General features: G+C 43.9%; 1 protein-coding gene across 2 annotated transcripts; it reads right to left on the bottom strand.

Moving 5' to 3' along the window:
* Window positions 1-5,244: 5,244 nt before the first annotated feature.
* Window positions 5,245-17,423, bottom strand: LOC138207055 (gamma-tubulin complex component 3 homolog). Of its 2 annotated transcripts, none has more exons than XM_069164051.1 (23): window positions 17,242-17,423; window positions 16,328-16,435; window positions 15,455-15,522; window positions 15,106-15,183; window positions 14,736-14,944; window positions 13,832-14,010; window positions 13,444-13,556; window positions 12,502-12,627; window positions 12,362-12,430; window positions 12,150-12,282; window positions 11,875-12,041; window positions 10,790-10,900; window positions 10,577-10,685; window positions 9,712-9,901; window positions 9,455-9,590; window positions 9,280-9,348; window positions 9,033-9,168; window positions 8,838-8,926; window positions 8,321-8,452; window positions 8,097-8,237; window positions 7,895-8,011; window positions 7,688-7,782; window positions 5,245-7,542 (listed from the first exon to the last, which is right to left on the bottom strand). In XM_069164051.1, the coding sequence occupies exons 1-23, from the start codon at window positions 17,315-17,317 to the stop codon at window positions 7,476-7,478; spliced, it is 2,718 nt and encodes a 905-aa protein (XP_069020152.1). In that variant the 5' UTR covers window positions 17,318-17,423; the 3' UTR covers window positions 5,245-7,475. The 2 variants fall into 2 exon arrangements, with proteins under 2 accessions (XP_069020152.1, XP_069020151.1); XM_069164050.1 differs by having other exon boundaries at window positions 12,150-12,276; window positions 17,242-17,413.
* Between the last annotated feature and the right edge of the window lie 1,491 nt (window positions 17,424-18,914).

The following is an 18,914-nucleotide window of genomic DNA, read 5'->3' as shown; positions in this document are numbered from 1 at the left end:
AGGGGGGCGGGGCGTGGGCGTGTCTTCTTCTCTTTGTCTACCAACTTCTTCTGCCTTATAGGTGACACCGCCACCTGCTGGTTTGGAGTGTACACTCACGCAATAAGATTCGCTAAACCTCTTTCTTTTTTTTTATATATTTGCCATGTATGCAACTAGTATTTCATTAATTCATTGATTTATAGTAACAATTAAACATTATTATGACCCCATAACTGACCTTGCCAAATCAATCTTGTTTATATGGCACATTTAAATGCCAGACAAAGACTTGAAACATGAAAGGTGAATCTATAAACGTCCTGAAGTCAGACGCAAACCGACAGCAACATGTTGATATCCTGCATCTTGTTTTCATATTCGTTGTATCTTTGCTTCTTAACAGGAACAGAAGGACGACAGAAGCCTTTAACAAGTGCGGCTTTAAAGAGTGCTTTCATCAGTGGGACAGTGAGAGGAATCTGTCAAAGCTCTGCACAGCACAACAAAACATGTTTTTGATATTGTAGCTCGTTTTAATCAGAGAAAAGATAAGAAATAACTCGGATTTGACAAATAACTCGGGTCAGATCTGAACCTGTGATGTCACAATGTGGGGTTCATTACACGCACCCACCCGGAGGAAGATATCTCATGCTCAAAAACCAGCCTTTAAATACAGCCACGTGCTCACAGTGTAACTCCTTTTGACTGTAAGGCCCCGAACTCACCTCACAGATACAGTACACCACCAACACAACTCGACAGCATCCAGCCAAGACTGCACCGTCATGTCTCTCTGCAGCGTGTTGACGGGCAGCTCTGCTGTCCTGAGGACGCTGAGGAGCTGCAGCATCATCCGCAACTGAAAACCATTTGATCAGAGAGTGATGGCAACTCAGCTGGAACTGTCGACATGTTGTCTGTCCCACGTGTTGAATGCTCCCCCCTCTGTCTGCATGGCTGGCTGCCTACAGCGACGGCCTGATCCTCTCCCAAGTAACATAACACAGAATTTGACGAAGCAGACGCCATCAAAAATGAAATCTCTAAAGGGTTCTTGCTGTGATATGCGGAAGATGATGCTGTGGTTTGAATTTTAGAGGTAGAAAACATCAGATTTTCCTCTTTTCTGCTCTTCAGCTCTTCACCCAAATCTACCAAATCCAAATGAGCACATTTCAGGGAAGTACATCAAGAAGCAAACGAGGTTTGACTGCTTCAGCCGGGTGACAGAGAAGTGGCTGAGACAGCCGAGAGACGAAGAAGCCGGGAGTGCCGAGTGGATGGTCGGGGTGGGAGACCTGCTTAAAATTCAAAATAGGGAACTACAGAGCAAAGCTGTCAAGGAGCAGATGTGCGGAGGAGTCAGGTAATGCGAGGGAGAGAGAGAGAGAGAGAGAGAGAGAGAGTGAGCGGAGACGAGCCAGAAAATAAAGTAACCCTGCTGTAATGTCAAGAAATCCAGCTGAGCTGAAGTGAGCTCACCTGCCCAGGTTTGTGAAGGCAGGAACACAGAATAAGGAGCAAACATAGATTAACGTGTGCCGGTGGGGGGCCTTCGTTAGGCGTTATCTCTCCAGCCTGTATTTTTGTTTTCTCGTGTCAGCCTTTCATATTTTGTTTTTGAATCTCCGTGTGTTCTCGGATATGCTTCATATCTAGTTGTCAACAACTGAAAGAGTTTATGGAGATGAAATGTCTCCCTTTCTAGTGCTGGCTGTCATAATGCTCGGCATTTTGTGTGGCTTCAGAAGAACTTGAGGATTGTGTGCATACTTCTAGTGAGCTGGGAGAAAAAGAGGGAATAGCTGTATACTTATATGACTCTGCATATTGCAGCCGTTGCTGCAATCTGACATCGATCTGGAACTGTGGATAATTACCATCACAATTGTTGGCGATCCACTTTAAACCTCGGATCAATGGACTTGAATGACGCGTGTGTGATATCTTCAAATCTTACAAATAATGGCCACAGCGATCTGCTTTGTACATCTTACTTGGTCTAATTTTGTAACAGGAAACGAGACATAATCAGAGGAACAATGGTAACACAAATATTCATCTCACGGTTAATTATGAGGCCGCAATTAGTGAAATTCCAACCTGAGAAACCCACTTCAAAAGGTGAAAATTTGAGGGGACAATTACTGAATCCACAGCTGCGAGTAGGTCTCACACCTTGTTCTGTATCCAGGAAAAACTACCAAGACTTTAAGTATGATCTTATGGCCTAATTAGCCTCATTAAAACCCGAATAAATGCAAATGTCCAATTAAATTCTGCACGTCTATCCTCAAGACTCTTGTTAAAGCAAGATGTGAACAATGGAGGTGGATGTCTCGGACACAATGAGAGGATTTTTCAAACTGTGGCCTTACGAGGTGCAGAAAGGTGGAGCTGCTTCGCTGCTCTGAAGTGTTTCTCGGAGCTTCCTGCATGGCGATGGACTTACGCTGAACTGTGGGTCCAGCTGGCAGTCATCAGAGACGACAGGGATGAAAAGGAGTGAGGAGAATTTCCTCTTTTTGATAAGATTCTCTTCAATACACCTGCTGCCCGGAAATACCACTAAATGTCAGCTGTCTGTTGCTGGCTTGACAACACACACACACACACACACACACACACACACACACACACACACACACACACACACACACACACACACACACACACACACACACACCTTAAAGCAACATTAGGAGGTCGAAAAACAGCAGATCAGGGCCTGAGTTAGTCGCAGGGAAATGAACCTGTCCTTCAGTGGCATTCACAGAGAATATAATGGGGGAACAGAGAGATGACAGAAAGGACGGGGGCCTATTCTCCTGCTTGCATTCATGCATTTGAGGGAAGGCTGATGCATGATGGGATATGACAATGTGACAGTTGGTGTTGTTGCTTTGTCTCAGTGGGTCAAACAGGGATGTGTAAAGGCTGCTGCTGGATGTTGGGTCTGTTGTTGTGTGAAAACTAGACTTCATATTCAACCAGCTGTCCTGCTTGTACTTAACAACTGTGATGATAATTTCAGAGTGCATTTGGTAACATCTTTAACATTAGATCGGAAGATTGATACGGCTCACAATAAGGAAACAACAGGGTGGTGAGGCGGAAAATGTCCTTTAAATATATCAATAATTAGCAGTTAAAAAAGCTGAACATAACATTTTAGAACAATGCAAACTGCAGCTGCTTTGCATTGTGGAGAAATGTATTAATAAAAAAAAAAAATACATGCACATTACAATGTTCAATAAGCATACTAAAATCCCAGCATTTCCAAAGCAACTGCTCCACCCTGGCAGGAAGATCTCTCCGTCACCTCTGAGTGACCGCGAGCCCCGTGGCTAGTCAAAGTGCACATGTGGTTGTTCGTGGGCAGCTGCATCCGTTTGCCAGGTATCAGACAGGGTTCACCACACTGCAGGGCTCTGAGACGGAGGGCAGTGGTGCCACACACGCTTGAAATCCATCCATCCGTCCATCATCTCTACCTGCTTTGTCTTATACAGGGACAAATATTGGGCGAAAGGTGGGGGGACACCCTGGACTAATTCACCGACCATGCATGTGTTTGGCCACACAGGCACAGAGGAGAACATGCAAAGACGTAAAAAAAAAAAGAAATGAATTGTGACTGTTTTTGGACTATCTATTTAATTTAAGCAGTAATAGAAAGTCATATCCCAGCAGGTTGAACAGATTTAAGGCAGCACTGATCAGTAAAATAATGACAGGATCAGAGTCATTCGTTCTGCTAGATCAAAAAGAGAAATCATTTTGCTGCTGGTGGAGCCGGCAGTAACGGCACGCGAACATGTCCACGGCTGTCAAAAAGCCCACTGACACTCAGAATGAACTGATACTGGGTCAGTTAGTCGGGGAGGTCTTGCTCAATATAAAGGTCAGCAGTGCAAAGCTATTTCTACTGAGAGAAAACTGACATGAGGGGCGTTGGGATTACTGTGAGAAATGTCTTGAGCGATCCAAAACCATTTTGATGTCAAAGACCAACGTACTGACAAACACCTCTATACACTCAGATATATCAGAGACATATAGGAAGAAAAGACGATAGATAAAAGGAAGAGACAGAAAGGAAAATGAAGATCCAGGCCGTCTGTCTGTTCCAGCTCAGCAGTCAAGCCTCTCAGCCTCTCGCTACTCCGCCTTCCCAAATTGACAATTTTCTCAAAGTGTTATCCGAAAAGATGAGAGGTTGTTTCATATAGGCCTGGAGAGGCGGCTCTCTGGACAAGTAAACAAGTATTTACGCACAGACATTTGCACATTTGCACAAACAGAAGAGAATCCAGCGATTGTCTGAGTGACTCGTTGATAGGACGGCTTTCTGAGAGAGAAATGAGAGCAGACAGATGTAATACCTCCGCTACAAAGAGGCCATGTGGATACTGTGAGTGTCGACAAGGAGTTATTCATCTGAACTACAGAGTCCCACATCATGTCAGTACAAAGAGCACTGAAATTATAAGGTTCGATTCACTTGTAGGTTCTACATACAGAGCCGGGATGAGGAGAGAGGAAGTCTGATGGTGGAGAGTGGATGCTGGAAAAGAGGAGCTGCTCCCCCCTCTAGTGGTTCACCTTTTGCACAGTTCAGTCTGAAATACATCAAATAAGCTGATTATATTGCTGCAACAGCCAAAATCCTTTTCATTGCATTTGCTTGAGCAGAAATGAGCAGACGTGTAGTTATATATGCAGCAGCACCGTGGTGCTGTCCGTGGTGCTGAACTGAACCAGACACAACACGTGCTCACACAAGGTCATGCATATGGTAGAGATATCTTACATATCCTGGAAATTTGTTATACTCTTTAGTTCAACTGCAAAATAGAAAAGGAGTAACTGTTTGTCATGTCCTGTGAGCCAGCTCCATTTGCTGGACAATAACATGGGATACATTAAAAAGCTCCAAACACTAAGCGGACTCTGTAGTGCTGATTATTTTGTTGACATGCTTTTATGCAGTCAAAATTGACCTTACGTGCACACGTGCACGTCTTTTAGCTGTTTTCCTTTGGAACTTTACACAAAATCATTTATTTCCCTTAGATTAAAAAAAAAAGTATGTCACAACAATTTCATCAAGGAGAAATTCTTCTGGAAAGTTTACCTCATTGTCTGTGAGTCTTTGCCACGAGGTGGCAGTGAGTTCAAGCAAATTGAAGTCAGTCCAGCTGAGCTGCACAACACACAGCGGACGGAAGTAAAAGGTCAAACAACTCGAACACATAAAAAAGAAAGAAAAACATTTTATTAAAGAAGATTTCAATCCCCATTTTCTATACATTATGTAGTATACAATGGAGAGGACAGAGAGAAACACACCCAGGTTCAGTTACATTTCACTCAGATTCAATTCATCCCACGTGTATATGAAGGAGTTCATTGTCAGAAAGCAGTAGAGGTCTACAGACCAGAAGCAGCACCGATTTCTTTACAATAAAATAAAAGTCAAACCTGGAGCGTTTACGTGGAGTCAGTCTGCGCAGAGACTCCAGGGCTGCTGTTGGAGGAAAAGTAATCGAGACTGAAACAGCTTGTTAATCTGCAGAAGCAAACATATTTCCCATGAACCATTTGTCAACAGCAACTGCTTCAGAAATGTCAAACTCAACCTGTAATTCAAAAAGAATCTCACAAAACTTTACTCCTAGAATTTACTTTTACATTGTTAATGGTAGTTAATGGGAATTTGGTGTTTTTTAATAGACTCTGAAAGTCTTCATTAGATTTGGTTGCCGTTTAACGGCTTTATCTTTAGCCGGTGAATCTACTAAATGTTACTTTTAAAATGGCACAAGTAATAATGGAAATCTGCTCCCTGACTCACTGCTCAGGTTTGGATCATAACTAGATTCAAAGATGCTAATTTAATGTTAATGTTCTGTGTCTTAAAATATTTGATGCTTTCACTGAGGAGATTCGAGTCATTTTGACATGTTTTAATCTGTTTTTACTGACTCCTCACAATTTATGAACAAACTCAAAGGTAAAAACAGTCTTAAACATAAACAGAAGAAGAAAACTTTGCTGTCTGAGCTTTTAAAACTAATGAAGGTTATATTTCCATCCTGAAATGATGCTACAATTCTGAACAAAGTCACCTTGAATATCTCGTATGCACATGTTGCAGAGTTCCCTTAAATACACCATTAACACCTTTCTTCTTTACAATGTCAGGACTAGAGTCGTTTCAGAAAATAAACCGCCCAAGTTAACATTTATAACAAATAAATATTAAAACATGGACTTTCATTTAGAAATATTTACACTTTTTTTCATCTGAGCATTTAAAGTTCCTGTGTCTTATGCAGTGAGAAGAAGTGAGGTTGTCGTGGTTGTTGTGAGGATTGTATTCTTAAACATGATTTTCATTCAGACATAAAATTGTAAACTAATTAGGGAAATAAAACTACGTTAACCCTTAATAACATTCTTCACATCGGTTGATTCTGTGAGGGAGTTCGTCTGGTGTCAGATTTCCTTCCAGCAGTTATCAAACCATTTGGTCAAAATGATGAATACTGGGTGTTAATGAAGGCTTTTTATCTGCCGTGTCTGACTCCACATCCTCTGTGTGATTGTGATCAAGGCGACCTGACACATGAAAAAAAACCTGGATTTTAAGAGGGAGAAAGAGGAGAACTAGGGTTAGACTGATATACCGTTCAACCAATACTGATCATAAATATTAAATATTCAATACACTGAAGACTTTCATTTCTCTGCACAGATTTAGTGCTCAAATTATGTTTCCTCCCACTTTAGTGAGAACAAACCTCCAGCAGAAACACTTATTGAATAACCATACTGAAAATTATTACATTTTAATACCGGCTACAAATACAAAATTGAAAAAATATCAGTATCAGCTCATATCGGTCGAACCCTAGTGAGAGGATGGAAAAGCCACAGGTGTTGTTGTGTAAAGATGCATATGCACATACATACATACATTTTTGCATAAACCTTATGTACATACATTATGTGTGTTGGGAGGAGATTTGGCAACCACACTGAGAAAAAAAAAGAAGTTTTTTTTTTTCTCCTTCATAAGGCATGCCATGTTCGGTGGCCCGGTGTGACTCGGGGAGCTCCGTCTGACAGCAGCGTCCGTCGTCTCCTCACCCCCTTCGGATGGATTGTTTTTCCCAAAATGTTTTCCTATTGTGCAGAATTCTCGCTGAATGTCGAGCTGCATGTCATGCCGAGCTCGATTTACCGGCCCTCCGTGACTCTTCCCCGGAGCTGTGGGCTGTGATGTCATCTCTTGGCGACCACCGCTGTTGCTGCTGCTGCGAGACCAGAACAGCGCTGGATCGCTCCTCCAAGGCATGACATCCTCTTGACATTAAGCGCTTAAATGTCTGCTGCTCGGCCTCATCTGTGATGCCACAATCGCCCGCTGTATCACACCCGCATGCTCCAATGTGGGAAGCATTGTTGTGTCAGTCGCCACGTCAGATATTAGACAGTCGTCGCCCTCTGGTGGTGCCGAGTGAGGCTCGCAGTCTCGGCTCTCTGGCCCTGCAGGAGTCAGTTACAACGTGACGTTGAGAATCATAACTGTGTCAGCAGTTCCTCTTGAGCTAAAAGAAGCTAACCTGGTCGGATCTACTGGTACCGAGAGACTTTTTAGGATGTTTTGGTTTTGAAATTTTGAAAGGCAAACCTGTAGTGCTCATTGAAGTCCAGTCTGAAGCTGAGGAAGCGCAAACTCTCATCTGTACTGGTCATCAGCAACACCAGGAACTGCTGGACGATGCTCTGAGGGACAGAGAGGGAAGACAGATGAAGAGGAAACTCTGTGACAGCTGATTTCACTACAGGATGCACAGAATGATTGACGTGTGCTCCGAGAGGTGTCTCGGGCCGGTACCTGGTAGAAGTGGGTGAGGATGCGGAACTGGGAGCGCATCTTTGGTATGGTTTCCTGGAACTCCTGAATCCTCTTCTTCTCCTCGGCTTCCTGCTCGGCCGTCACTCCCCACTGACCCTAAAACACCACAAAGACACGTACTCAGACATTTCACATCGTTCTTTGTTTTTTCTCTCTCGGTTTAGCTCGACCAACTTCTCACCTCCTCCTCTCTCTGCTGCTTCTTCTCTTCGTACTGCAGCCGCAGGGTGAGTTCCTCCAGCGCTGAGCGGTAGAGGGAGTCCTGGGCGCTCTGGAACTCGATAATCTGGTCAAATATGGCCCTCAGCTGGTTCAAAAGAGACTGGACAGACAGAAGTTTATGAAGTGCGTGTGTGTGTGACAGTGAAGTCACTTGCAAAACGAATCCAATCCCGTGTGTGTTACCCTGCTGTTATTGTCCAGCAGGCATCTGGAGATGATGCTGTCCAGGAAGACGTCGTGGGCAGCAATGATGTGATCGAGGTCCTGAGCCTGCTGCACTTTGTTCCACAGCTCGTCCCAGGAGCACTCCAGCACCTACACACAGTTCAGCAGGAGTTTATGGGTTTATGATTATGCTCTTTAATTAAAAATCAGATATTATACAGTCAGCGTTGTCCACTTCAGACATAATAGTGGCGCCTTTTTGTCCACGGTGAATGTTTTTCTTGTAAGAACTGTCTCACTTTGTTTGGAACACTGAACGACCTAAAACTGGTAATAAAAACTGCACTGCATTGTTTTACAACCTCCTAAAACAGAGTTAATCTCACTAACTTTAAGATATTTGATGATGTCATAAACCATGCAGTCCTGCAGTGTTAAATTAAACAGACGCAGCATGTCGCCCTCCTTCTATAATTGCAACTCTTTACTGGACTTTTACAGCCGGTGATGGGAGCAGCGCTGCTAACGGACTCACCTCAAAGGTGATGTAGTACTGCATTTGGTGGATGAAGTGGACCATCTCGGAGGCCAGGATGTGACACTGATGCAGCACGCCGGACAACTCTGGAGGGTGAGACGCACAGAGACGGCCGACATCACTACAGGACTGCAGATTACAGATGTTTAGGAAACCTTTCCAAAAGTTGGCCGTGTGAGTGTGTTTATGTACCAGGCATGGTTTTGAGCAGCTTGGCGTTGCACATCTGTCCCTTCCAGATGTCAGTCAGGGTGTACTCCATCCTCTTGGCCCTCCACAGGAAATTAAACACACGGAGGTAGTGGCCCATACACTCTCGTGTAAACACCTGACACGCACACAAAAACACACACATAACAGTGATGAATGGGCATTTCCATATGCACATAAAGGTTATGCGGGGCCAAACACAAACACAATATATTGGAAAGTGTGTTACTGTTGCAATGGGTCCTTCAACGTGGTAGTCCAGACTGAAAACATCCCAGCCGGTGTCACCAGGAGACACCTGCCGGCAACACGAGACAAGCCAGAGATATGTAGGTCAGCTCACAGACTCCAGACTTCAAGCTCATTACAATTTAAACAGTAAAACAATTATGCTTTGACATTACCTCGAGCAGACGCACGTCCAGCCTCTTGAGGATCTCTGCATTGTCAAACTGGGCGTTGGTGGCTCTGACTGCCGTCTCCAAGATGCCCGTCAGGTTGTGTTGGTATAAAGTGGTGGCAGGACGGGCCAGCTCCGGTCTGGGGCAAAACAATTAGGAAACAATCACATGAAAGTGTACAGCTTGGTGTTAATGTGCACAGCGATCCACGACACTCAGACAGGCTCTAAAGGCAAAGATCCAGCGTGTGTGTGTCTCACTTCAGCAGGTCCATGAGGTGTCTGATGAAGTCCCCCTGTCCCAGCAGCAGGTATCTCCTCATGGCCTGCAGGTGCTCCAGCAGCAGGTAGTTGCGGTTGAGAACGTCCAGCAGGTATTTGCTGGTCTCGAAGTAGGCCGCGTCAATCTTCTCCTGGAACGCCCCCTCCAGGTCCGACAGCAGCTCTGCAGCTACGACAGCGTGGAGACGAATGAAGACATCAATGTAAAACTGATAAAAGTCTGTTGATGATTGTAATTCTAATGTAAAACTGTCATGATTATTTTCTTTCTACATTCAAGTAATTACGTGTTTGTCTTTCTTTCCCTTTAGTTTTTCTTAGTTCAAAAACTAAACAAGTACATTTATGTATTTCATATTTAAGCAGCAAGAAAGCACTTAATATTTGGCTGAACTCAGGGTCAACTCAACCTGTCCTGCTGGACGTGGAGACAGAAGAGAGCGTGACGCCCTTCAGCTCCAACAGTAAAAGCTACAAATCAAAGTGGTCAGATGAAGTCCTGCAACCTGAATCAATAGAATATGGCTAAGTATACCTCTCTGCTCTTCAGAGAAGGACAAGGCCGGTGAGCGGTAAGAGCATCGATCACCACCAGTCCACCAGCATATGTCAATATAATAATATCAATACAACGAGGACGAAACACACAAAAAAGAGGCGTCTTATCGGTCAATGATGTCATCAGTAAAAAAAGCCAGTAATGTCCTTCTCTTCTTGATGTTCTTCCTACTTATCTATAATGAGGTGTTGTGACATTAAATGCAGATTTGAAGGTGCAGTTAAATGGTTTCCCAGTGATTAATAAGTGTGTGAGATAATACGAGACACAAACGGGGATCTTTACCATCTTTCGGAGTGTCTGCAGACTTGGACGCCGACGTGATTTTGCCCGGCGACGTTCTATCGTGACAAACCTGATGCAGGAAGTTAATGGATTTACCGATCAGCAGCACCTGGAGGGACACGGGGAGAAGATAACAGGGAGATGTTTTAGTTTTATCTTGGCTGTGTCCACGGCGATGAATAAAGACATCCGTAATGATGAGTGTGGGTGGACCTTGCGGGCCTGATCCATGGTGATGAACGTGGGGATCATTGACTTCCTGAGAGAGTACTTGTCATGCCACAGACGATCCGTCTTCACGTTGGGATCCGACGCTACAAAGAACTAAGCACACACACACACACACGCACACGCACACACACTCAGAGATTAATACATAATAGAGAGCCTTAAATTGTGTATAAAATCAAATGTAACTTGTTGAAGAATAAAGTTAAACGGGTCAAACGCTGAACAAATAAGGTCCGAGGACACACTGTACAGTAACGATAGAGGTTTTCATCATTGTCACGTTCACTTATATTGTGGATTTACTTCACAGGGTGCAGTAGCTTCAACTGGCGGGAGTGCCGAAGGCTCGGTGCTCTTTGCGAGTGCTGCTTCCAACTGTCAGGGTCACTTTCTAGCCATCTCCATGAAGCAGACTAATTAGCTCAAATAAGAGTTCACGAGGGATTTCACTATCTCAAGGATGTGTTTTAAATGTCTGTTTCAAATTAATACACAAATGGGACGTTTTATCAGATCTCTGCTGGACTACGTGGGTTTTTAGTTTTTTTTAGTCATAGATACAGCTGTTGTTTATTACGTGTGTTTTAACATACTGTTTTTGGGTGCGATCTCCTGGTTCATTTCGCTCCTGGACGGTCCAGTAACTTCACCTAAACACAGCACTTAAAGCCAAAGTCCACTGCTAAGTAATGGCTAATGCTGGACACATAAATAATGTGAAGGAAAGAGAAACAGAAAGAGAGAAAGGGCAGGGAGAAGATAAAGGAGACACATCCATCACCGTGGTCTCCATTACACTCCTCTCATCAGTTCTCATTTAAGAGCCTGTCCTGCCTCTCCTCTCTTCCTTTATTCCTCCTCCTCCTCTCAGTAATGTTCCTTCTCATTGGGGTCAAACGTCAGAGCAGTTGAAGAGAACAATGTTCCAGAAATGAGCATTAAATTCTTGGCTGCTCTGTGAAAGGACCTCAGAGAGGCCAGCGTTCAACTCCATTTGGGCTGATTACAACGCCAGTTTTTCAGTGTGCAGGTGATTATAGTGTGTGAGAAAAGAGAGGAGTGTGTACCTCGTGGTAGGTGTCCTCCAGCTCTCCGTCATATATCCACCTGTACAGGAAGTTGAGGATGGGGTGAGACACCAGGCTGAGGATGTGCTGAACCAGCGCTCTCATCTGAGGGTCCCCCGTTTTCCCGTAGGCGTGGACGGCTGAAGCCAGCTCGCCTCCTTTACGACCTGCATGACACACAAGAGCAGGTACAATCTCGTTCACCTGATAACTCCATTTAGTCTGTTGAACCCACCTCTTAAATGGAACACACACACACACACACACACACACACCTTGGCAGAAGTCGACGAGGGCAGCCAGCATTTTGAGTCTGAGTTTGGGGTCGTACATCCACACCAGCAGCCTCCTGAGAGTCAAACTGCTCTCCGTGAACACGGTCACACCCTGATCATCCTCCACCTGCAACTACAGCACGCACACAGTTCAAGAACCAGTGATCAGAAGCAGAGGGGGGAATTAAACCACATGAATCTGACCCGTGTACCTGTGAGTGGAGGACAGAGAGGAGCCTGTAGTACTCCTTCAGCTCCTGGTGGAGCGAGGCACAGAAGCTCTGAGGAGAGAGGACGGAGCGTTAGTGGAGGTTCAGGTACAAAAACACAGTTAATACAAACGGAGACACACCTGTCCAACCAGTCCAAAGGCCCGGTCCAGACTCCTGGCGTCGGTGTACTTCCTGACTTTGTTGTGGAGCCAGCCGAGTTCAGCCAGTCTACTGCTGGTGTCCCTGAGGGACTTGCACAGCACCACCTGTTGGGGAACAGCAAACATTACAACACATAGACCCACAGGGATGTTTTATGTTTTCAGTAAGTCATCTTCCACAGATTTTGGAGGCATGATTATAGTTATATAAAAATCTGAACCACTCTTTTAGCAAGTATCACGCATCACAAATTTCCTCCCGAAAGCCACGACAGAGTTAAGTCAGAGAGATTACCGGAGGTCACGTAATTCGCCGACTCTAACTGGAATGGCTTTCTCGCAGCAACAGGCTGGGAAGAGTTTTCATTTAATGATGGATTCAATCTTCAACCGCCTAACGAAACCTTTTGCCCAGGGAGCTTTACAGAAAGGTTAAGTGGCCAAAGCAAAAATAAAAATATCTCCGTCCTTGGCTAATTTATCGGAGTGGCTCCTTCTCCATCAGGACGGTGTCTGCAGCAGATTGACCACCAATCTATGTTTAGTACAACAGTGAATACGGGACTATGGGACTAGTTCCATCTCTGGCCTTCCTATTGATAATATGACAAAGTGGAGGAGTGGGGGAATACAAGAAATTGACCGGACAGACAAAAGAATAGAAAGCCGAGGTCGAAGTGGCTGAGAGCCAAAGAGCTTCATATTGATCTGTTGGATCTTTCTTTTAACATCCAATCAGCGACAATTGCCTTCATATCATATCATCTACTCTGGATATTACTTCAAATCTGCCTAATAAGAAAAAGTGATCTTTGAGTGATCTTTGAGTGGTTAAAGGTCCTCCTGAAAACGTCCGTCTCTTCATCTTGTGTTTGTCCTTGAAGTCATGAGAGGATGCAGGCTCGATGCAGGTGCATGTACCTTGCAGTCTATTTTGTAGCAGCTATCCTGGGCGTTCATCTTGATGAACTTGCCATCGATTCCCTGGAAGACGTAGAGGATGTCCCGCACCAGCGCCGCCTCGCTCACCTCTCCTGCACCAGCAGAGGACGAGAGGACGGAGAATTCAGTGTGTAGAGCAGACACAGATTGTGTTATTAGTTTGAGGTAACTAAGAGTCACATAAACTTCATGATTTCATGCTCTCTGCATTTCTGGGACAAACATATAAATTAAATAAGCTTTTTAAGACAACTGGACAGAAGAGATTAAGAAGTCAACACAATGGAAACTGATTGGGGACCTCAATCAAAATATATACACACAACTTGTCCAATGTGATGCACTACGTGCCGGCACTGTCACTCACCGGCTGGGTCGCCGTCTCGGCGAGGACGGACAACTCTTGTGGAGGGAAGTGGAGGCCCGAAGGGTAGCCGGGTAGTGGGCGGGGCCAGAACTGAGGAAGGGGAGGAGCTTACAGGAAGAGTCCAGGCTAACCGAGAGCCCAGAGACTGACCGCCTCCAGCTGCAGATTGAGGAGGTTGACTGAAACACACACATTCATTGTTCTCATGAGGGTCTGACTACTTGTTTTTGTCTCGTCTTTGTTCATTTGTATGGCTGCTGGTCACATGTGATATGTTATTATTCAAAGAAAACGTGGAGGGGCCAATGTACAAAATAAAAGCATCTCAATCAGATGAAATGCTACCAAGAATGTGTGGCATTTCAAAGTGACTTCACCCACACAGTATGCAAAGCAATGGGAGCTTTTTTGATGTCTTGAAGTGAGTACCTGCCCTTTTACGACCCAAAGGTGAGGCCAGACAGCTCACTGCTCATTCGTAAGTGAAGGACTCCTCCATTATTAATGATGCCTCATAAAAACTGTTACAAGAGGTCTGACTGAGAGGCGAGTTCGTTTTCTGGTGCTAATTGATGCTTCTTGTCTCTGGATGAACATCCCATAATAGTATCCCTGCATTCCCCTGAGCCTTTCGATTGAACCGGCTTAAACACAAGCTGAAAAGTGAGGATCAGGTATGAAGATGGAAAATCTTCAGACCGTCAGATGTTATTACATTATTACAGATGTTGATTCATTTAGTGTCGGTTCGGCTGAAGTTCACAGCAGAGTTTCCCTGAGTGCACTTAATGAAGTTTATCCATTAGGAGCCATTAAAACTGCCTGCAACGTGCGAGGATTATATCGTGACCGACAAAATCCCAACGGAGTAGAAATTTATACAAGTTCCTATGAAAATGCTCACCCAGCCAGCAGCGACTGTGGTGTCGGAGTGGGTCCGTTCAGCGTGTAGACTCCGAGACTGGCGATCCCGCTGGTTCCAAGGCTGGCTGACAGGCCCGCGCTCCTGTCGCCGTAGCCCAAGGCCAGGCTCTGGGGACGGGTGCAGTAGAACGGGGTGGAGTGGGCGTCCCTGGGGAGGGCTTGAGCAAACAGTGCCCCATAGTTTCCAACCTGAGAGGGACAGACAGGTAGTTCAACAATTTCTTAAATATGTAATCTAAAAAATATTTTAAGATTCTGTGTGTGTGTGTGTGTGTGTGTGTGTGTGTGTGTGTGTGTGTGTGTGTGTGTGTGTGTGTGTGTGTGTGTGTGTGTGTGTGTGTGTCCCTCACCCTGCTGGATGGTTTGCGGGGGTCTTCAGAGAGGCTGAGCAGCAGGTAGAGGACGGACCAGCGATGCTTGAGAACACCCTGGCAAACCGTTAAAATAAGAGCAAAGAAACACGATTATCATCCGTATGGAAACTTACACTGAAGACAAATATAGTCAATTAATATATGAACAAATTCACTATTCCTGTGTAATTAAATATAACTATTAAAATGCTTGATCTAAGTATAATTGAGGCATATGTATCATATAAATATGCTCTGTCCTGAGTCAAGTGGAAAACTGTTTCATCAGTTTTACTTCTGGTTCAGAAGTTAACAGTTCAGATCTGAAAGAAACACAAACACCAACCTGTGTCTGAAGTTTTCTATGCAACTCTGAGAACAGAGCAGCGTCCGCTTCTCTCCTTTGCTTCAGCACTGAAACAGCATGAAGGAGGTTAGCCGAGTGTCTCCGGCACTCCTGACTCGTTTACATACAAGCAAACATCAAAGCTGGAAAAGTTCTCAGACTGAATAATGAAAAGAAACCTCTCCACAAACATTATTATGTATTTGGGATTAAAATCTGCAGAGTGGAAAAAAAAAAAAAAAAAAAACAGGAAAGCATAATATCTTTCTGTACTTCTACAGTATTGAACTTCATAACTTGAATGTGTTAACTTATTTTAAGAACTACATGAAACCTACTCTACATTGCTTGAAATCCTGTGATTCAAGTTAAACTTGTTCTGACTTTATCACGTTAACAACAGAAATCCAGACATCGCTTTCACATTTTTCACACAACCCCACAAAATACAGAATACAGTAAGTGTGCTATTTTCAGCATCGAAGCTTGGATCAATTGTTTTCCCACTAATGGTGCAACCTTGGCTGCTATAAAAGTAAATTGGGACTCCAGCATTAAACAGCAAATGCCGATAGGGATACATAAAAAAAAAAAACATCTGACAGCAACCGAGGCGATCGCATTTACCGGGTGGATCAACCACAGACAAAGGACCCAGAAATGTTTTGTTCTGTCCCGATCAAAGAGTCCAGAACCAGACGATATTTAGTTTATTATCCCGGAGGACTTAAGGAACCAGAAATTATTAACATTTTACAAGATGGAATCTGACGGGTTTTTTGCATTATTTTAATTAAAAAAAGGACTCAAGATGATGAATTGATTATTAAACTCGTTAGTGATCAACTCTCTGTGCAGCTTTAGTCGACTTACATTCTTTCTTGATCTTTTCCGACACCAGGAACTCGTCTCGTTCAATAGTGGGAGCATAGTTGCTGCCAATGACTCGCACAGCATACTGGAACTGGTGGGCAACTTCAGCTGGGAAAACAAACATCAAATAAAGGTCATCATGCCATGCAAACCAACAATAATGAACATTTTCCTGATGTTTTCAAACAGTTGTGAAAGCAAAGTGTGACACTTTTAACTTCGCAGGATGCTGGTGTTTAATAAAAGGATTGTGAATTAACAGGTGGAGCAAAACTTGTCTGTCAACAAAGCCCGAAGAGTAAATCACGTCAATGACTCGTAATCATGCGATATTTGTGGAGAGCTTTGCTGCTGTCTTCCATCAAAGACGCCTCGCATCTAAGCAGGTCTGCTGCCAGCAATACACGAGTGCATCCAATAGCCATGTTCAAACAAATCAAAATAACAGCATGGAAATACAGCAGAACACGTCATCAGACGGAAGATAACGGTGCATCCCGGTGCCAACCGGAGGTACCGGGATGAGCAGCGTCTACGCAGAAATAAATCGGCTTTAATAGAAAGCGTTAAATCTGATATTTAACTAGAAAAGCCGTTAAGACATGAATTATGTTGTAATTCAGGTCGGTGAATATCCGAAAGACTTCCAGTGAGACTTCAAGCGTTTTCTCCGACATCCCGTCACTCAAACACACCGGGGCGAGTCGGCGCACGGTGTCGGAAACCGCTCTTATTTATGAAATCACGTCTGTCCGGTGTTTAATATGTGAGCCGAATTTTCCGGGACACGTCGAAGATCCAGCCGATGTCTTCACGTCGTGTGTGAAACGTTTCGTCGACGAGAACGAGTGTAATCCGTGAGCGAGCTTAGCTTTGACGAGAGGACCGTATGAGCTGGCGTTCAACCGGCGTACCTTCGCTTTTCCCGGTTATTCTGCAGCAGAGGCTTTGGAGAAGGACGTTGGGTGATTTCTGATCCAGAGTGGCCATGCTGTCCGCGGCTAACGTTTCGTGTATTTCCCGGGAAATGATGAAATGCGACCGAATAATATCAACTAACTCCAGTCTCCCACTTCGATCGACGCCATTTTGACACGCTGAGTCAAGCTGGCAGGACGAAGGAGGAACGACAACCGGAAACGTCGTCCATTCAAAATACGAGCACCGAATTTATCACGTAAAAATGAAGTTTTTACAAGCTGAACAAGAGGCACTGTCACAATAGACGAACTGAGATTAACTAAATCACAAAGAAAAACGGTTGAAGATAAATGTGGACTAAAAACAAACCCAACAAAGCAAGCTTCAGTCAGTTTTATTCTGCGCTTCGAAAACGTAAGACTTTTATTCTGAAGGCCTGAACCGGAAAAGGTTGTTATTACTATGGTAACCTTCACTCTTGTGTTTCAACAGAACCCGCCGAAAAGCGTCTCCAGGAAACAGAGGATGGACGAATGAATGAAAATAATTCCACCCTGAAACGAAGCATCGACGATTTTGGTTCCTATCCTTCGGAGTGCTCCAACAATTAACATTTACAAACTAGAGGCCCACTATATCTCCAGAATTAACTAGTTTACATAATAAAGACAATTATTTAAAGACATATTTTTCTTGAAAAAGCAAAACTCAGATGTCAGACTTTCATAGTGATTCTGCTTAGTCTAAGTTAGAAATTAGTCCAATAAAAAACCCTGATAAACATGAGTTATTGTGAACTTACGTGAGTAAAAACAGTTTAAAAAAATTATATATATATATATATATATATACTGTACTGTGTTTCTATCGTCTACAAAAGACTTGTGCTGCTCCTGCTGCTCCTGTTTATATATATTTATATATATATATATATATATATTAGTGATGTCACGAGATGTGCCGACTCACGAGATTTTCCCTGGAGGTTTGACAGCAATATAAACCCCTCAGGCTCCATTCAAAATGTGGGTTGTTGGTGGAGAGTTTGGAGAGTTTGGAGATGTAGGAGAGAAGGAGGTGATAAGATGGAGCCAGCTGGGAAGAGGAGGATTTCCCCTGTGTGGGAACACTTTGATTTGATAACTCCTAATAAGCTAAATCTAACTCTATTTCAGACACATTAGGTTTGCTTATCAAGAACTGTATTTTTCACAGTTTCTTATTTTATTCAAAGGTGAGTTGGGGTACAATAACAACACCTCATCCATGCTGAGGTGTTACCGTGCCTTGCATGAGAATAAGGAGGAAACTGGAGCTTCACCCAGCCAAGGTAAGTCATTACAATATTACAAATGCACCATCACTATTTTTCCCTGTTCACTTTTGTTTATTGTGCAAATAAAGACAGGTAACAGACACTGTATTTATTCTCTTTCAACCAGCCACCAGAAAACAAGAGCTGGATGAAGCCCTCGTCTCCATGATAGTGAAGGACACACAGCCCTTCAGTATTGTGGATAATGTTGGATTCAGGGCATTTGTGTCCAAACTGGATCCTAATTATGTCCTCCCTACAAGGCAGGTATGTATGGGTGCATGCATGAAACAAATGAGTACTTTATTGTGTCTCACAGTTCAGCACTATGTATTTTTTCCTTAAGGCTCT

Source organism: Embiotoca jacksoni, unplaced genomic scaffold, assembly GCF_022577435.1.
Source record: "Embiotoca jacksoni isolate LCO1_2020_lvr unplaced genomic scaffold, fEmbJac1.0.p SCAF_30, whole genome shotgun sequence".
Lineage (NCBI taxonomy): Eukaryota > Metazoa > Chordata > Actinopteri > Embiotocidae > Embiotoca > Embiotoca jacksoni.
The sequence above is the reverse complement of the archived record's forward strand: the minus strand, read 5'-3'. Positions and strand labels throughout refer to the sequence as shown.